Source organism: Anolis sagrei, chromosome 6, assembly GCF_037176765.1.
Source record: "Anolis sagrei isolate rAnoSag1 chromosome 6, rAnoSag1.mat, whole genome shotgun sequence".
NCBI classification, from domain to species: domain Eukaryota; kingdom Metazoa; phylum Chordata; class Lepidosauria; order Squamata; family Dactyloidae; genus Anolis; species Anolis sagrei.
The window spans coordinates 26,577,835-26,597,098 of NC_090026.1; the positions used below are offsets into that span (position 1 = coordinate 26,577,835).

At 38.9% G+C, this 19,264-nt stretch overlaps 1 protein-coding gene across 1 annotated transcript; it reads right to left on the minus strand.

Annotated features, from left to right (window-relative positions):
• Nucleotides 1-6,634: 6,634 nt before the first annotated feature.
• LOC132779426 (olfactory receptor 10A7-like) lies at nt 6,635-7,573 on the minus strand. The gene has a single exon (XM_060783122.2). It carries the CDS (start codon nt 7,571-7,573, stop codon nt 6,635-6,637), a length of 939 nt encoding a protein of 312 aa, XP_060639105.2.
• Between the last annotated feature and the right edge of the window lie 11,691 nt (nt 7,574-19,264).

Consider the following 19,264-nt stretch of genomic DNA (forward strand, 5'->3'; position numbering starts at 1 on the left):
CAGAAAGCGAGTGAACCGGGCCATGCGACTTTTCATGATCCATTTGAGGGGTCATTACATTGAACATCCAGGCATCACACGTGATGACGAAACGTTATATCGCGGTGATGGGGTACATCTTTCTGAATTGGGCAACCAACAGTTTTTGTTCAATTTAAGGGAGGGTATTAGTGGAGTGTTAGAGGAATTGGTGGGGGATGGGGTCGAAATAGACATTTGACCCCAATCCGTGGCATAAATAGTTAGAAAATTCCTGCTAATCGGTGTGCACCTAGGGCACCCCTTTAAGGGGTGAAAGGCCATTAAGTTAAGCATTCACCTAGTTAAAGGGTGAAGTGTAGTTAAATGGCCTCAAATGAAAGGAGTCGGGAGGCAATAGCTGGAAAACAGACTCCGCATTCATTTTCCCTTCTTGGTATCTGGTTCTGGATACCAGAAAACACAGGTGCTTCGCCCGGAAATTATTGTTATCGGGTAGTACGACTACCTGGGTTAGGTTTCACCAATTCTTGGCACTATTAAGTTAGTTAAGAAAGTTAAATAGGTAACGTTAAAATAAAAGTTGCCCAATTTTAATCCAAAATATTGGTGTCGTGTCCGTTATTCTCTTGTGTCTTACTTCGGGGGTTGGCAGACAATAGTTTTCCCCTCCCCATGCAGTGGGGAGAGGAGAAAACACTTTGTCGGCCTCCCACGAGGGAGGGAGGGGTTCAAATGGAACCCTCCAGAAGCAGGGGGCGTGGCCTGCTTGCCGGCCAAACCCCGGCAGGCGCATTCCGCGCCTGGAGACTGGCCCACCACTCCCGCCCATTAACAGTATAAATTACGGTTGCCTTTGGAACCGGGTAGGAATTTTTTCCCCCTCACTGATTTTAAGGGGGGGGGGGTTTTTGCCTACCCTATACTGTTTAGGGGCTAGATAGAGAGGTGCGGTTTGTGCTAAATAGGCTAGCATAAATAGTTAGAAAATTCCTGCTAATCGGTGTGCACCTAGGGCACCCCTTTAAGGGGTGAAAGGCCATTAAGTTAAGCATTCACCTAGTTAAAGGGTGAAGTGTAGTTAAATGGCCTCAAATGAAAGGAGTCGGGAGGCAATAGCTGGAAAACAGACTCCGCATTCATTTTCCCTTCTTGGTATCTGGTTCTGGATACCAGAAAACACAGGTGCTTCGCCCGGAAATTATTGTTATCGGGTAGTACGACTACCTGGGTTAGGTTTCACCAATTCTTGGCACTATTAAGTTAGTTAAGAAAGTTAAATAGGTAACGTTAAAATAAAAGTTGCCCAATTTTAATCCAAAATATTGGTGTCGTGTCCGTTATTCTCTTGTGTCTTACTTCGGGGGTTGGCAGACAAATCAATGTATGTTAATAGTTAGTGGTTTGAACTCCTTAGGAAACCCAGGTTCAAATCCACATAATCCAGATTATCAAAGCAGATAATCCACATTATCTGCTTTGAACTGGATTATATGAGTCTACACTGCCATATAATCAAGTTCAAAACTGATAATCTGGATTTTATATGGCAGTGTAGAAGGGGTCTCAGTCCTAAAATAGAGGCCCCTTCTATACTGCCATATTATCCAGATTATCAAAGTGAATAATCCATATTATCTCCTTTGAACTGGATTATATGAGTCTACACTGCCATATAATCCAGTTCAAAGCAGATAATCTGAAATTATTATTTTTTTGGAATGTAGAAGGGCCATAGTGGGCCAGTCATTCTGTCATGGTTTGACCTTTCTCATGGGTTTGCTATGAAGCTAAGGTGGAGAAGAAGAGTAGGCTCCTTCTGGGCCACTTCTATGCTGCCATGTAATCCAGGTAATCAAAGCAAATAATCCACATTATCTGCTTTGGACTGGATTATATGAGTTTACACTGCAAGATAATCCAGTTCAAAGCAGATAATCTGGATTTTATATGGCAATGTAGATGGGGTTCCAGAGTTCAATGGAAGAAAGTTATACTACTAACAGAATTGATATCATTCAACTACAGAAATGGCTAAAATGGCCAAGAAAAAGATGTAGTATAAATAAGTGCCAACTCTCTTTCTTAGGATGAAAGGAGACAATGGTCATTTCCTTTTTATTGTTCATCTTTCTGTGACAAGAAATAAAGATAAAGATTCTAGATTGTTTACATCTTTTAATTTCATTATGAGTCAGGTATCTAACAAAAAACCTGTCACTGTTTTGGAAAAATAAAACAACAGCAGCCATTACATTCTAACTGTACAGAAAAGAGTGAGCACCACTTATTCTGAATTCTGGAATCTGGAATATTACAAATTCACCCACACAGGTAGCTGAGATACTGACACTTTTGATTTCTGGTGGTTTAATGTACTCTTTTATGCATAAAATTATTTAAAATATTGTATAAAAACACTTTCAGGCTATGTGTAAAAACATAAAAGAATTTCTTGTTTAGTGTTGGGTCCCATCGCCAAAATATCTCTTTACGTGCACAAAATATCCAAAATCTGTAAAAAGCTGAAATCCCAAAACACTTCTGCTCCCAAGCATTTTAGACAAGGGATACTCAATCTGTATTTGAATGTACTACTTCCAAAGCAAAGGGTATTCTAGCAATATATTATAATTTTTATCTTTCCAAGGATGTAATATAGCATCCAACATAAAGAGAATATGGTTTCTTATAAAGGCCCACATTATCATTCTTCAAATGTGTAGAGATGAAAATCTGTTACATGAAATAACTTTACCTTAAAGTCATTTTCATATGGAGGATGAGTATCAGGTGCACTTCTTTCATTCCCCATTTCTGGATTTGGGAATCACCACAAACTTGTCCTCGGGTGTTCTTTGTCTGCTGTCTCACATCCCAAAGAGTTCTCTGTATAGTGTGCCAAGATCTGGGAATCTTAGCTGATGAGTACTGAATCATCACCATTACTTGGACATCTTTTAATCTTGTTCTTAGTTTAATAACTATTGCAAGTTCTGTCAGTAGGATGGAGAAATTAATACGTGGACAGGGTACCATGTTAAGGGAAGAGGAAGGGAGGGAAAAGAAGCCAAGGGAGAAAAGAAATCAAGACAATTGCTATCTCTAAGGAAAATTATGTCTGCAACCAATGTAATAATTTTGTGTGTTAATTAGTGCAAAGAGCTAATCACCAATTTGAGCTATCAAAATGTATCTATAACACTATGTAACAAAATTTGAAAAAAATATGTTCCTGGTATGAAAGTTTAGGTTTTGAAAGTCATTGTTATACTCCAGAAACTTCATTTTTTGCAACTGCCACAAACTAAATTGAATTGGTTGAGACTCTATGAGACATTCATTAAAAAACTAGAGCAAAATGTGCTGCAGGGTGTGTTGCAAAAACAAAGTTTATGCAATTTAATAAATTTTCCATATTTTTATGATAGAAGCAATTAAAAATGACATTTATGTGATATTGTAATCTAATGTCAATAATATTAAATGAAATGGCTATTTGTACTTTAGATTTTTTTATATCTCTCCAGGAGCCACAATTATGAGGAAAAGATATTCTAAAGTCTCTCCTTTGAATCTAAGAAGAGAGAGCATTGTATAGAAGGAAGGAAGGAATCATACTTGAGAGATGCCCTGCATCTTGTTATTCCTGCTTATACAAAGTAGGACATGTTTTCATCTTTGATTAACCATCTCTTTTAGAGATATGTGCCATACTCATACCGGCAACCAGAACCAAAGTGCTATCTGAGGCTTTCATTGTGATTTGAACTTTATGACCTCATCAGATGAGCTGATTTTCCCATCGTATGCCCTTTCACCTTGGATCTCATTACACGGCACACAGGAACTTCCAATCATGTTCCATAGTGAAATAGGATGGGAAGCTTCCAGTGTTGCCTATGAAACAATTGGGGGAAGTCGGGTAGTGATGCTTCCCCAGTGTGATGGGGTCAAGGTAAGTCGGGTGGTGAGGGCGTGGTGTAGCTGGTCCTCCATGCCCCCCACCAGGACCTCATGGATTTGCCCTATTATATGGCGAGTCCTCATTCTAATGTGATAAGGTCCTTAGGCTCACAAGTATTAGTGGTTTCTTCACACATTCCACATTATTTATACTCTGGTTTAAGGGGGATTCCCTACCATAGATATTTGAAAGTTCAATAGGTGGATCACTTCCTGAAAGCCAACTTCTTTTTCATGGGCATTCCTGTTTTGGCCACCATCTCTAATGTTTTGCTGTTGTTCTGGCACTATCCATTCATGGTTATTTAAATTTGGTTAAAATAAATATTTGTCTTCATACTTGCTCTCCTGGGATGGGACCTAGCACACACTCTACCATTTAATACATAGTGCTTGCTCACCATAAGAAGATTGTATCTGTTTGATGAGTGCATTGTTACCTAGTTGCCAAAAGCATCTTCTGTTGGCTTGTCTAGTGTCAACTTCTCATTCTCTACCACTATCAATAACATATTCTGCTTGGTTCTGCCCTTTGCTACACTAGTAGCTACTAGAATTCTTCATGCCTTCTGCTGTACTACAGATGTACAACTGTGGGAGGAAACCAATTTTCATCTCCTCGCCATCCCTCAATAAAGGGATGCATCAATGCATTTTGACATACCAGATATTTAGCTGAAATAGAGATAAAATTTAAGATAAAATCAATTTTGAATTGCTTTGTTTGAAATACATCCTTTTAAAAATTTTGAAATGTGCAAAGCTTTTACAAGGAAGGCTATGTGAAGGAAGAGAAATGTTTTTGAACTGTGTTGCTGGAGGAAAATTCTGAGAGTGCCTTGGACCACAAGATCAGTCCATACTCCAGGAAATAAAGCCTGACTGCTCAAGGGAGAGAAGGGTATTAGAGACAAAGATGAAGTACTTTGGCCACATAATGAGAAGACAGGAAAACTTGGAGAAGATAATGATGCTGGGGAAAATGGAAGGAGAAAGGAAGAGGGGCTGATCAAGGGCAAGATGGAGGGGCAGCATCCTTGAAGTGACTGGCTTGACCCTGAAGGAACTGGGGTGGCAACAGCCGACAGGGAACTCTGGCGTGGACTTGTCCATGAGGTCACGAAGAGTTGAAAACCACTAAACGAATAAACAAAAACAACAACCAGATTGGAAATTACTTTGTTGCTATAAAGACATTACATGTGTAACACATGTGGCTTTTTGTTTGTTTGTTTATTTGTTTGTTTGTTTTGCATACATTTATGATGTTTGGTATAAATGTAGACATAAAAACAGGCAACAACCATCATGTACATTCTTATTCATTTTTTTAAAAAAGTAATGCTGAAATTACAATGATTTTAGAAATAGTTGCAAGCACATTTTCTCACATCTCAAAATACATTGTTCCTGCTATTGTGTGCCTTCAAGTAGTTTCTTTCCAATTGCTTCTCTATCCTTAGCATCTAAAAGCGTCCACAAAGTAAGCCTTCGACAACACAACTCCACCAAGTAATTTGTAATGCTGTACTATAAGTGTTGGTTTTGACCTATAAAGCCCTATAAAGGTTAACACCCCTGTGGTGTTCGTTATTCTGTCTGTGCCCCTGTTCAGAAGATTTCACCCCACTTTCTGTCCCTGTGATAATTGGATTTTGAAAAATACGGCTTGTTGTGGAAATGAGGATCGAGGGTAAAGCTTGTTCCTCATGATAATTCTTTCAGGAGTGCATTTCCCTTACTAAGGGTAGATTTCTCTCACTTCCTATTGTCTCACCACCATTCTTAACTATGAGTGAAATGCCTGTATTTTAACTTTATACCTACCCATGATAATTTGTTCTTTTGATTTTGTATTTGTATTTCTACTATTTTAAATTTTATTAGGTTGTGTTATTTATGTAATCATTAGCCATCTTGAGTCCCTATGGGGAGAAAGGTGGAATGCAAATAAAGCTCATGCACATTCAATGTATTTTTAAATTGGCATTTTATCTCTAAAATATTTTAATATCTGATTTGTTGTCCTTAACCCATTGAAAACCCATTGGCAATATTAAAAGTGTGAAATGTAATAGATAGTTAAAAGTCAGTACACATTACTAGAAGGGAAATTGACCCAATCACTCCATGTAGAAAACTGGAAAAGTTCCTCAAGCATTCCTTGTCCTTTGCTGATGTATAGAAATGATTCTGACTATTATTATTATTATTAGTAGTAGTAGTAGTAGTAGTAGTAGTATTAATGATATTTCTATCCTGCCTTTCTCAGCCCAAAGGCAACTCAGGGCAGCTTATCAATTGGCAGCAATTTGGTGACATAATAGTCATAAAATACAATTGAAAACATTTAGAACAACATCATAAAAATCCATACAAAAACCATTAGAAACATATAATCGCCAATGTCTTCCTGTTAATCTCATTTTCCAGTAGAATCATCTAAGCCGTTCCATGTATCACTCTTTCGTAATTCCATTTTTATCTATTACACTGCACTTCCAAAGGCTTGTTCAAAGAGCCAGGTTTTTACTTTTTTTCAGAAAGTCAGGAGGGAGGGGGGTGATCTAATATTCCTAGGGAGGGAGTTCCACTGCTGAGGGGCCACCACTGAGAAGGCCCTGTCTCTCGTCCCCACCAGAGGCACCTGTGAATCCTTTCTCCACATATCAATGAGGACATCACGAAGCTATGAAACTCTATTGCTGTATTTCCTGAAACACCTGAAGAAAGCATTCTTCACTGCTCTGTTTCTCAAACTGTATATGAGAGGATTGAGAATAGGAGTCAGGACAGTGTAGAAAAGAGAGAATATCTTGCGAAGTTCTTTCAGTGTTTCTGTCTCAGGGACTATGTAAATAAGAAATATTAATCCATAGTAGAGTGTCACAACAATAAGATGGGATGAACAAATAGAGAACGTCTTCCGTTGAGCAGCTTTAGATTCAAATTTCAAGATGGCACAGAGAATGCAGACATAGGATGACAAAGTTAGGAGAAAAGGTGGTCCTGTTCCCATGAGGCCCAGAATTAAAGTTACAAGTTTTACTAAGTAGTTATTGCTGCAGGACAAGTTCACCACTGGGTATATATCACAAAAGAAATGGTCAATTTCTTTGGGCCCACAGAATGCAAGTTCTAGCATACAAGCTGTAATTATAGTGTTGGTCAAGAAGCCGCTCATCCAAGATGTGAATGCCAACTGAAGGCAGTGTCTACTATTCATAAGAGATGCATAATGCAGTGGTTTGCATATGGCCAGGTAGCGATCATAAGACATTACTGCCAAAAGGTAGCATTCAGTAGCTGCAAAGAAGCCAAAGAAATAGTACTGTGTAATGCATCCTTCAATGGATATGGCTCTGTCCCCAGTCAAGAAACTAGCCAACATTTTAGGTAAAATGGTTGAAATGTAGCAGGTCTCCAAACAGGACAGGTTCGCAAGGAAAAAATACATCGGAGTATGAAGATGCCGGTCAAGCATTACCAGGAAAACAACGAAGAGGTTTCCACCTATGGACAAAGTGTAGATGGCTAGAAATAGTATAAAAAAGGAAACCCGTACTTCAAAGCGATTACCAAATCCCAACAGGATGAATGTTGTAATGCCTGACTGATTTCGATCCATTTCAGTTGATAAATGTTGAGGTCATTCTGAAATATAATCAGAAGAAGATGAGTAAACTGGGGTTTCCTCTGTCCACTCCTATGGATAGTTAAGTGTAACACCGATTAGTAATCTGTGACATACACTGTAGCTTCTCGTGTGGCAATACTTCAGAACAATGGTTCTCAACCTGTGGGTCCCCGGTTGCTGTGGCCTACAACTCCCAGAAATCCCAACCGGTTTACCAGCTTTTAGGATATCTAGGAGTTGAAAGCCAAAACATCTGGGGGCCCACAGATTGAGAACCGCTACCCTAAACAGTTCTGTTCCATGTGTTGTTGAAGGCTTTCATGGCCGGAATCACTGGGTTGCTGTGAGTTTTCCAGGCTGTATGGTCATGTTCCAGAAGCATTCTCTCCTGACATTTCACCCACATTTATGGCAGGCATCATCAGAAGTTGAGGGTTCTGTTAGAAACTAAGTAAGTGAAGTTTATATATCTGTGGAATGTCCAGAATGGAGAAAGAACTTCTGTCTACCTAAGGCACGCATGAATGTTTCAATATGCCACCTTGATTAGCATTTAATGGCCTTGCAATTCCAAGGCTTGGCCAGTTGCTGCCTGGGAGAATCATTTGTTGGAAGCTGACCCTGATTGATTCTTGTCTGGAATTCCCCTGCTTTATGATTGTTGCACTTTATGTACTGTCCTGATTTTATTTAAGCATACTATCTGAGAACACAGACCACTCTAGCAGCTACCATGTCAAACTACACAGAGAAGCCATTGAAATCCACAGGCATGTGGGCAATTTCAACAGAAATGAGAAACCCATGAAAATGAACAAGATCTGGCTACTAGTATTAAAAAAAAAAACTAAAACCAAGACAGTAAATAAAGAGCAGGGGAATTCCAGACAAGAATCAATCAGAGCCAGCTAACATCTCCCAGCTTTAGAATAAAGATGTGGCACCATGGTTTTTATTCTAGCACACTTCTATTTTAAATCCAAACATTTCTATTTATCAAGGCTAGGGAATTATGCAGCCATCCCAAGTGTTGTTGGGCCAGCATTGCCAATGTTGATAATTGATATTTCCTATTAGCCACCCCCTATTTTAGACTCATACATGCACCTTAAACTGTAAGTTTAGTTTTTTAATCTGTCTCTTTTATAACATGTTTTTAATCTGCTTTTTTATCTGACCTATTTGGGAACTGCAATTCCCTTCCTTGGATACCTGTGCCCCATTCTATAGTGTGCTGGTCAAAGACTGTAATAAATCATTGATTGATTGATTGATTGATTGATAATTGATAAGATTTTCAGTCTGTATGTGAAGGGCGACACATCTTTTAGTCCTACTTTACAAAGGAAAGTACCAAAAAATGAGACAAGCACATTCATCCACTTTTAAAAATGTGTTTCAGTGCATATTAGTATATTTAAAGAGGAACTTAAGGGTTTAGTTCAATAATCCACGGCAGGCATCATTATATTCGACAGCATTTTCAGAAAAGCTGTCAGCTAGTATAAGACTTGTGGTTAAAAAAAATAATTTTTCCAAATTCTATATTTATCTATTCTCTCATTATATACTTGTTCTCTTTTTCAGCTCCATGCCTTGTTAACCACTTTTCTCCTCAGTCTTGAGTCTTTTCTGCCTATTTTTTCTATATAGATTTTCCCCTTCTGTCCTATCTTTTGGTCATCCCAAGGGACAAGCTGTTTTGTGTAGACATGTGATAGTTGTTTTAAAAGATGACTAGTTTTGAATTTTAAAAAATCCAGCAGAGTTTCCTCTGACTAATTTTCCACTTTCCTCAAAAATACACAGAGTGATGGATAAATGAAGAACAGGAGCATTGCCTCTGTGAGATTGAAAATCCATATTTGTGAGGGGAACATCTTTTGGGGGAGCACAAATGTCAGAAATAGGAAATGCATCAGCCCTTCTCTAATCAAAATCCCAACCTTGCCATTTTTCACTAAGAATTCACTTGAAGAGTATTTTCTGATGTATGTTTCTCAAGCAATATAACATTTATTTGAGAAAGCAGGTTCAAATTTGCCTGAAGGGAAGGATATGAGAGTGGGTTTATATTTTGTTGTTTAGATGTCTTCTTACCTTTTCCTAAATGTCTCTTCTCAGCCCCTCTAACACTTAAGAATCCATACCTTAAGAAGAGTTGCATATCCCCTCATATATACTTCCTTCCAAGCAAATTGGAATCTGCTTTCTCAAGCAAGTGTTATGTTTAGCTAATGTTTTACAGCACTAACAAAATTCAGTGAATATTATATGCATCCTAGAAACATTGGCTTGCAAATGCAGAAAAATGTGATACCGGTATCATGACATAATATTGTTTTGGAGCGATCATATTTTTACTTACACTAAGAAACCTATAAAAGTAAAATCAATACATCAGAAAATACAATTTTGACTGAGGGTAGTCAGACTACTTATTTCCAAGCTAATCCAGAATGGTAAATGTTGAATCAGCTCTGGGATAGTTTAAACCTCCAACAACCCACAGCTACTGTAGAGTCAAGAAAAATTAATGAAGGCCCAATGGTACCGATCCCAGTTCGGTATTGCTGGATGTCCACCCTTATTGTCCCCCACCATTCTCATCATTGAGGTGGCCAGCAGGTGTGACATGCCTAATGTTGGTCATGCATCATCTCATGTGACATTGGGTGGAGTGACAGAAGGGAGAGAAGGAACTGTTTTTCCTTTCCTCACTTCCCGTGGATGCCTCATAGTTCTGGCTGGTGTCATTCCAGGCAACTAGTGATGGTCACTAGCTGCCAGGGATGGTGTAATCCCATATCCCTGGGCTGCCTTAACCCAAGGAACATCGTATGGACATGTAAACTGTTGTGAATGGTTTCGTCTTGGAACTGACCCAACTGCGTACATGGCCCAATGTCATGGTTTTCTCCAATTTTCAGAGCATCTCACAACTTGGTTAATGTAGTTCAAGGCTGCTTAAGCAGCTAGTTTTCTCCCATATTACAATACCTGGATCATCTCCATGTGTTGTTCAGTCATCATGGATCTGATTCACCCTTCCTTTGAGATAATTCATCAGTGTAGATGTGCCCTGAACTATCTTCCTATTCTAGTTTGTGATTTGCAAAGATTTTTAAAGTGTAGGGCATTTTAAAAATATCTGTTTTGCAATTAGTTGCATTCTATCTCATTATCTTTTTCACATCATACTGTTCCATGTATATATTCAATCAAACTACTAATGTATACCAGACATACAAACACAGTGAGAGAGAGATGAATGAAGTAAGTGACTAGCCTTCTCACTACCACCTTTGGCAATCCATAGAAAATTATTATTATTTCCTGCTTGAAACAGCAAAGAAAGAGTAATAAAATGGAAAATCACAGGTCAGAGTTTCAGTAGAAAGGCTAAGTCCACCTGTTGGGGCAGGAATGCATGTCTCTCCTGAGTTATATCATAAGAATGATATAAGACAACACACTGGAGACAGAATTAAAAGGATAATATGAAAAATTACCAGTTTGTGCCTCTGCTCATTGAAAATTCTTCCATGAAAACCAGTATGTGGTACCCAATATTCCAAAACATCTTAAACTGATTGACATGTGAGTGACTCATTTTGATTTTTGTATGCCTGCATGCCAGATCTATTATTCCATTAAACTTTGATAGGTCTATATAAAGATGAAGGCAAAGTTTATAAATTTCATTGATCTGCTAATTCCTAACACAAATGTGGGCATCCAAATTTACGAAAAGTGTCAATGCCATTTACAAACAGCCAGTTCTAAAGGCTAGCTACACAATAGTACAGTGAATGTGCATATGGATGGATCATTTAAAACATTCATATATGAACAGAAATAGCCTATTAAGAATGCAGCATACACATAAAATACCCCCCTCCTAATTGCAAGCAGGCAAATACACAGTTCTAAATAGAATGAAATGTCTTGTAATTGAACATCCTTTCCAAAGTACAATGAAATGCCTACCATCCCAACATGAAATATAAGAACAATATCATAAAGTAGCAGAATAGAGATGTAAAAATTTACCTTCAATGTAAATGTTGGTATTTGTAGGTACAGGTGTCCCTTTCTTTCATGTCTTCATTGTGCTCCAGGTCTTTGTTTTAAAATGAATAGAGTTTTTGGCCTTTTCCATTCAGTAGTAAAATGCCACTATGTACAAATATTAAAAACACTGAAGGATCAAATAAGATTGTTCTAACAGTTGCTTATTGGCAGTGACCAAAAGAACAGCATTTGTTTTCCTTAGTTCACAAATCCGTATCTCATAAAGTTCATGTAACCATTTGGACACATCTTACCAGGTCTTGCACTTTCTAACATCTTTCTACCTTTTGTCAATTTCATTCATGTATATACATTTCAATATTTACAAGTGATGTACCTCTCTGTACATGAGGAAACATGACTCATGCTGGCAAAACACATCTTGTTATAGCTTACAGGCAGAGTCAAATGTGTTTCCCACAAATGTATTAACGAGGGAATCTTTTCAGTTATTCTCTGTCCTCTAAAAAAATAACCTGCACACTTCAAGGTAAACATGAAAAGAAGATGCCAAGAAAGTTGGGAGTACTGCCAAGTATCTTAAAGTATTCTGGGCATATCAAAATTCATATTGTCAATAATATTACAAAGATCTAGGAGGAAAACAAATTCACAATCAAAGAAAGTAACATACTTCTGATTGATCTATGCTTGTTAAAAGCCAAGTCTGTTAACTGACACTGATATTAAAGTAATCACGCATTCCCTAAACGAGGAATGCAATTTGCATTTGGTGACAATTTATTTTCTAACTATTTTTGTTTTTAAAAAAGACGAAGACGAGGAGATGGTGGAACAGGAGAATAAGATATGTTTGATAGAATCACAGGCAACATGTCCTCTAAATGTGCAGCGATGAATCTGCAACATTTCAGTTGTTGGATTACAATTCCATTAGCCCCATCCAGCATAGCGATTTTGGCTAGAATGATGGAAATCCTATTCCAACAATTTCTGGAGGGCTGTAGATTCTCCGCCCAGCTGACCTCAAATTGCCTCCGACTTGAGGAGGATACCTTTCTTGCTCAGAATCAAATACACTACAAATCTTTGAGCTCCAAAAGCAGTCACAGGTCATTTTGCCCCACAAGATTTCCTTTCAAAGAGTAACGGTAGTATGACAATGTCTCATCACCTGGTGCTGGGGGATATACTTCAATGTTACCTATCACACCATATCACCATGGCATGTTTTGGCCACCAACTTAACAAGTAGATGGCCAGATTCTATGGGGAGTTTCTGGGAAAGATGATTATGGAGATCCCCCATGACAATGTATCACTTCTCCTAATATAGCTTGCTTTGCAGACATGGCATTTTGAACTTGCATGCTGTCTGTAGAATTCAGTTAGGTGAGTGACTCATGAGACGACTCAATGGGGAAAGTTAGAAATAGGAATTAATGGTAAAGAAGGTAAAAGGAGAAATCATGCATCCTACACAGGAAGGCTCTCCCTGGTGCTTTCCCCCAGCAGGTGAAATTTAAATGTTCAATCCGCTCTTGAAATTCCTTAAGGGTGTCTCTCATAAAATGAAACCTTGGATTCTAACAATCAAGTCCTTCACCTCAGACCGTGGGAGCCTTAGACTGTGGACAGGACCCTCTGTCTTCTCCTGGGCCAAGGGTACCCCAATTAATCTGTTAGTACTCAGAAAGCTTAAAGGAGTATTGCCCATTGCCCACTACCTAGTCTACCAATGAAAAGGAAATCATCAAGGTAATGGACCATGCCCTGAAAGCCATATTCAGGCTTGAGGGTCCATTCCAAGAATGTGCTAAATGTCTCAAATGCTACACACGATACTGTGTATTCCATGGGAAGAGCCTTATTCATATAAAATGAGACCTTAAATGAAAAATCCAGAAGCTCAAAATCCTTGGGATGAATGGAGAGCAAGCAAAAGGGCATTTTTATGTCACGTTTTGTCAACTCAGCCATCACCCCATATCGTACCCCCAGCAGGTGAAACGGACAGCAGCATCAAAAGATGTGTAGTGCACTGTGCAGCTCTCCTCTGGGATAGTGTCATTCACTGAATATCCCTTTGGTTATGACAAGTGGTGAATAAGACAAAATTCCATGAGGCCTTTTTGGGTACTATACCCAGTGGCAAAACCCTAAAATCTCCGAACGTATTCTCCCCTACGAACCATCAAGATTACTAAGATCATCTGGAGAGGCCCTGCTCTCGGTCCCACCAGCCTCGCAAGCGCGCCTGGTGAGGACGAGGGACAGGGCCTTCTCAGTGGTGGCCCCGCGACTCTGGAACTCTCTCCCTCTGGAGGCCAGAACCGCCCCATCCATCCTAACATTTAGGAAACGGGTGAAGACGTGGCTGTGGAGTCAGACCTTCGAGGAATGAGACAACACCATAGGACTCTGGGTGGAAGTGGATATAGATCCATCTTAATAGGACGACTGACCACTGTAGTTTTATATTTAGTGTATTTTAAAGTTGATGTGTAATTTGTGATATATGATATTTTAATGAATGTATATGTTTTTATGGCTGTAAACCGGGCTGAGTCCCTCAACGAGGTTGAGAAGCTCAGTATACAAAACTGTGAAATAAATAAATAAATAATAAAATAAATAAAATCGGGGTGTGGGCTGAAAAGAATGGACCTACCACCCTACCCTCCTCAACCTTTTGAATCCTGCCCTGCACTATCAATTCATTCCGCTTGAAAAGGAATGTGTAGACCATAAGTGAACCATAAATATTGGACCATGGCAATGTTGGGGTATTCGTTTAGCCACTGCCCCAGTCCCTGCAAGTTAATAGAACTGCAACCCTTTTGGAGTCATGAAGGCCCCTGGGCTTTGTTTTGGTATTGTGAAATCCTCTGGGCTAGCCCTTGGAGGCCAGCCCTTGGCACAGTTCTTAGCCAAGTGATTACCATTGCAGATTGAGCAGAAGTACTGAAATTTGCATAGCTTTGTTAGAATATGCTCCTTGTGCCAAAAATTCCCAACAGAACAGCCTCTGATGCTGCTGTTGCTTCTGAGAGGCTGCTTGCTACTGAAATGACCAGTTCCTATGACGAACGGTCTGCTACCCATGGTGGTCACCTCTATCCCTTTTTCCCTGCACAAACCCTTTGAAATCAATGAACTTAACTGTAACAAATGTAAGTCCCATTGATTTCAGAGCTCTTCTCTGGATGTGACCATATCTTGATCCAGACTAAGACATGTAGAAGTAGCTCTTATCTGCAGATATTGCTGTTGCCTGGAGTGATATTCCTATAATCTATAGGTAGATTCCAACTGACATAAGGGAACCATGTAGTTTATAAAAGTTTGGATTCTTGAAACCATTTCTTGCCCAAACTTTAAAGAAGTGTGTCAAGGAGGTTATGTAAGCCTATTATTTCAAGAAGTGAAGCAACCCACTGAAATAATTCTTAAAATAGTCATTATTAGTGAAAGCAGCATTGATTTTAATAGGTCCTCTTTAAGAGCATGTCAATGGCAATTTGTTGGAGTCTACAACAGCACGCAGCATCCCATTTAGTAATTTATTAGTAATCTCTGATCTCTATAGTCACCATCAACTATGTCTCTTTTTCCTTATGACAGTTTCTAGCTGGTAGATGTATTTTTTTCCTTCCATGAAAAGACAATGGCCCCATATACACTGTCATATAATTCAATTTGAAAATGCATTATATTGTCACTGTAAAACATTTTGGGAGATGGACTGTTTAATGGAATTCAGTGTCTCTTGGGATATAAGAACTGAGAGAAGCTTAAACTAAGAATGACAACTAACACATTTCTGATCAGAGCTCAAAGGTGACCCAATATGTGAAAGAGAACAGAAACCTGACCTAGAAGTGGCAGAATATGGATAAGGACTTTAATGATGTATTATGAACTTTGCTTATGGGTCAGAACAGTCTGTCATGAGTGAATATTCTGTAAGCCAGTGTTTTCTATTCTTCCATTACTTTTTCTAATAATTGAAGCATGTGCAAAGTCTATTCCAATACTATACTCTTCTGAGGCTTCTATATACAATACATTTCTTGAATTTCTCACTTAATTCCATTATGAAATGTTAACTACATTTCACTGTAAAGTTATCCATAAGAGCAACTATTCAGTCCCATTATTTTCCCACTCAGTGACATTTTCCCCAAAGCCAGATACAAATCTAAGAAAGGAATAGTTTTAATTGCCTACAGTGAGACCTTTTCTCCAGGGATTTTTCTCCAACTTAGTATCCCACAAGGAAAAAATAACACTGTAATAAGTTTAAGATATTTTTCATAATGGAGACATTGTTTGGGGAAAAACAATTGTAACAACAACAAAAAACAAGATAGCTACTTCTTCATTGTCAAGTACATATTTTGTATATACTATAAATCCATTGTACATTGTAAATTGGGGTTCAAACCTCCTAAAGGGATGACTCGAGATAGCTTTATGAAGCCTTCTGACTGTGTTCAACCAGTTGAAAAGCCCTGGGCTACTTGAATATTGTACTAAGCATATATGAGAATCCACCTTGTCTCAAATTCCGGGCAAAATGCTAGTCCATTTTGATCAGAATTATAAACCCAAATTGGCCGAACTTTTCTGGAGTCATAGACTGAAGTGAGGGAGGTTAAATTATTTTCCTCACAGCCCTTTAGTTTTGATACCTAAGAGCCACTATTGCCCAGATCCTCCAATTGAAAAATTACAATAACAACAGACAGAAACCTTGACCATGATAAAGATGTAGTAGTTTGGCTGGTTCCCAGGACCATTATTGACATATCATTTCCAGCTCTGTGGCTACCATGAGATCACCACTCTGCAGCTGCCCACAACTACTTTAACTGAAGGTGCTAAGGTTCGAATTTGGAGCTAAAGTTCTTACGTACTTGGCAAGGGCTCCACACTAAGGGGCTCATCACACTAGAGAAAAAATCCACTTAAAATTTGGTTTCTGCCTTCAGAATTCTGAGGTTGATAGTTTAGGGAGGAGCCTTTAACAGCCTCATTAAACTATAAACGCAAGATGAAGATGGAAGATGCAGCCATGATCCTGCATTGGAAAACATTCATGTCTCACATAGACGCATCTCTGTAGTTATGCTTGCTAGAGTTACCACCACAAAAATCCACCATATAATACACCTCCTTGGAGTGCCTGAAAGTGAGGAGATCAACAGTGACATATCCAGCTATTTTCCTTTAATGCAACATTCAGTGCCAGACATCTGCAAGGGTCTTCAAGTGTTCTTGGGATATCTCTGCTGGGAACATTGGCAGTGCCTCCACCTAAAAGAAAACAGCTAGATACATCACTCCCCAATTCACCTGCTGACTGAAAACTTGGAAACAGATGTCTTACATGGCTTGTAATGTGGGATGGGACTGGAAACATTGGACTGTTGCAAGATAAAAACAGAATTCCAACATACATAATTACAAAAGAAGTGACTGGTGATGTCATAAGGCATATTTACAACATCCTAGCTTGCTGATATGATGACAACCCTGATTTGGTTTTAAGGTGAACTGGAGTGGGCAAACCAATCTATTTTCATAGTTATGAAGATCTCTCATGGCAACATTAATAAATTCCTCAGTCTATCTACTATCTTGAAGACATAGTTTTGGGGCTAACTGAATCAGTGATCTGCCTAGTATTGCATTACCAAATGGCTTGTCTACATAATTCCTTTATCCCAAAGTGGTCTAGAAGTCAAACCTGAATGTCCAGACAATGTCCAGGGACTTCTGAAACTTAACTCAGAACAACCTTGTTTAACCCTGTTCAACCCTGCATTAAGCAAAGTTGGGGAATGTCCTGCAATGTCAGGGTGAATGTGCACAGCACACTTGGCCCCAATCTGAACCCGGCCATTGTCCACATGGCCAGCACCACCATCCTACCCTCCCCCCATTGCTAAAGTACCTGGAGATCTCCTGACCATCATCAAATACCTTTGCTGACATCAGCAAAAGCCCCCGGTGGTGCAGTGGGTTAAACCCTTGTGCTTGCAGGACTGAAGGTCACAGGTTCGAATCCGGGGAGAGCGCAGATGAGCTCCCTCTATCAGCTCCAGCTCTTCATGCCGGGACATGAGAGAAGCCTCCCACAAGGATGGTAACACATCAAAACATCCGGGCGTCCCCTGGGCAACGTCCTTGCAGACAGCCAATTCTCTCATACCAGAAGCAACTTGCAGTTTCTCAAGTCACTTCTGACACAACAAAAAAGCAAAAGCATTGACAAAGCCAATATAAAGGAAGGGAATTGCCTCCTAGTTGGCTACACTCTCCATGTCTATCCTTCAATGGAGCACAGACAGTCCAGTGGGGTTATAATGGTTTGGGTCCACTGAATCATCACCTTAGGTTTCCTGTCTCTGTCACCATAAAGCTCTCCCAGCAGGGGTGACAGGGACAGCAAAGCTAAGGTGATACTCCTGTAAGCCTAAAGCATTTTCAACAACAATGGACTATCTTACTACTAATGTGAAACAGATACAGAGCTTGAAGCCAACCTGGAGTGTTGCTTCTCTGGACTGGCCCCAGATTTCATTGTATGTATAGAAAATCTTTATTAATGCCCCATTCTTAGTTGGCAGTTGCAAAAAGATTTATCCCAATAACTAACAGTTAATATATAGGGAAATCCAGGTTTTGAAGTTATGTTCATACCCATTCCTTTGTAACCTGTGTTATGGTTTCAGAATACGTCACAATTATGATGCAGCCATTAGTGTTATGGTTTAAGAGTATGTCACCACTATGATGCAAGTAATATCTTCTGTGTGGATAACTAAAGGCCAGAAGGATAAAAAGACATAGTAAACAGGATTATAAAGAAGACATGATTGGGTCCAAGGGCTTTTGAGTATCTCACTCATTTTGCTATTTAGACTGAAACTCTCAAAATCTCACAACCACGGTAATCAGTGGCAATGCTTCCAAAATAAGTTTTGATAATTTTTGATAATTTTTTTAATGAAAAGAGATACTAAAATGATAAGTGTACATATTTCCATTTCATTGGTCTTCAGCTGTAGACGTTTCTCCCCTTTCTTCTTTTCCTTTTCTGTTCTCTGTCATTACTCCCCTCTCTCTTTTTAAAAAGATAACTGGATTCAATTGCTAACTTCCACATTTTGAATAGCACTATACATTTTCTGGAAAATATTATTAAATCAATAACAGGTATGGTGGTCATATTGCCCTTTCTGTAAGACATAGGAAGAAATTGTACCTGCACAATCCCAATGTACTACTTTGTCAAAGTCATAGTTCTTCATCCATGTCTTCTAATGGATCGTGCCATTTACTTTAAACTGTTCTAAGCTATTGTGCAATATTTAGCTGTCTTCATGTTTTTATGCTTGTTTGCTTTTATGGCCTGCTCCATTCTCTATGACTACATCACTAACTGGATTTCAGGTAAGAAAATTCAGTAGTTATAACTATGAAGATACAAGGACTCATAGAAGCAGTAGTAATAAACAAGTCCCACTGTATTAGTATTTTTCATCATAATCTCTTCCCCACTTACCACAAGAAGCTTCATTGTTTATCATTATGGCAAAAAAGGTTAAATAGAAATATCCAAACCATTAATTCATATTA

What these genes read in the sequence shown, in the direction of transcription:
- LOC132779426 (XM_060783122.2), bottom strand. Translation starts at nt 7,573, where the DNA reads ATGGATCGAAATCAGTCAGGCATTACAACATTCATCCTGTTGGGATTT.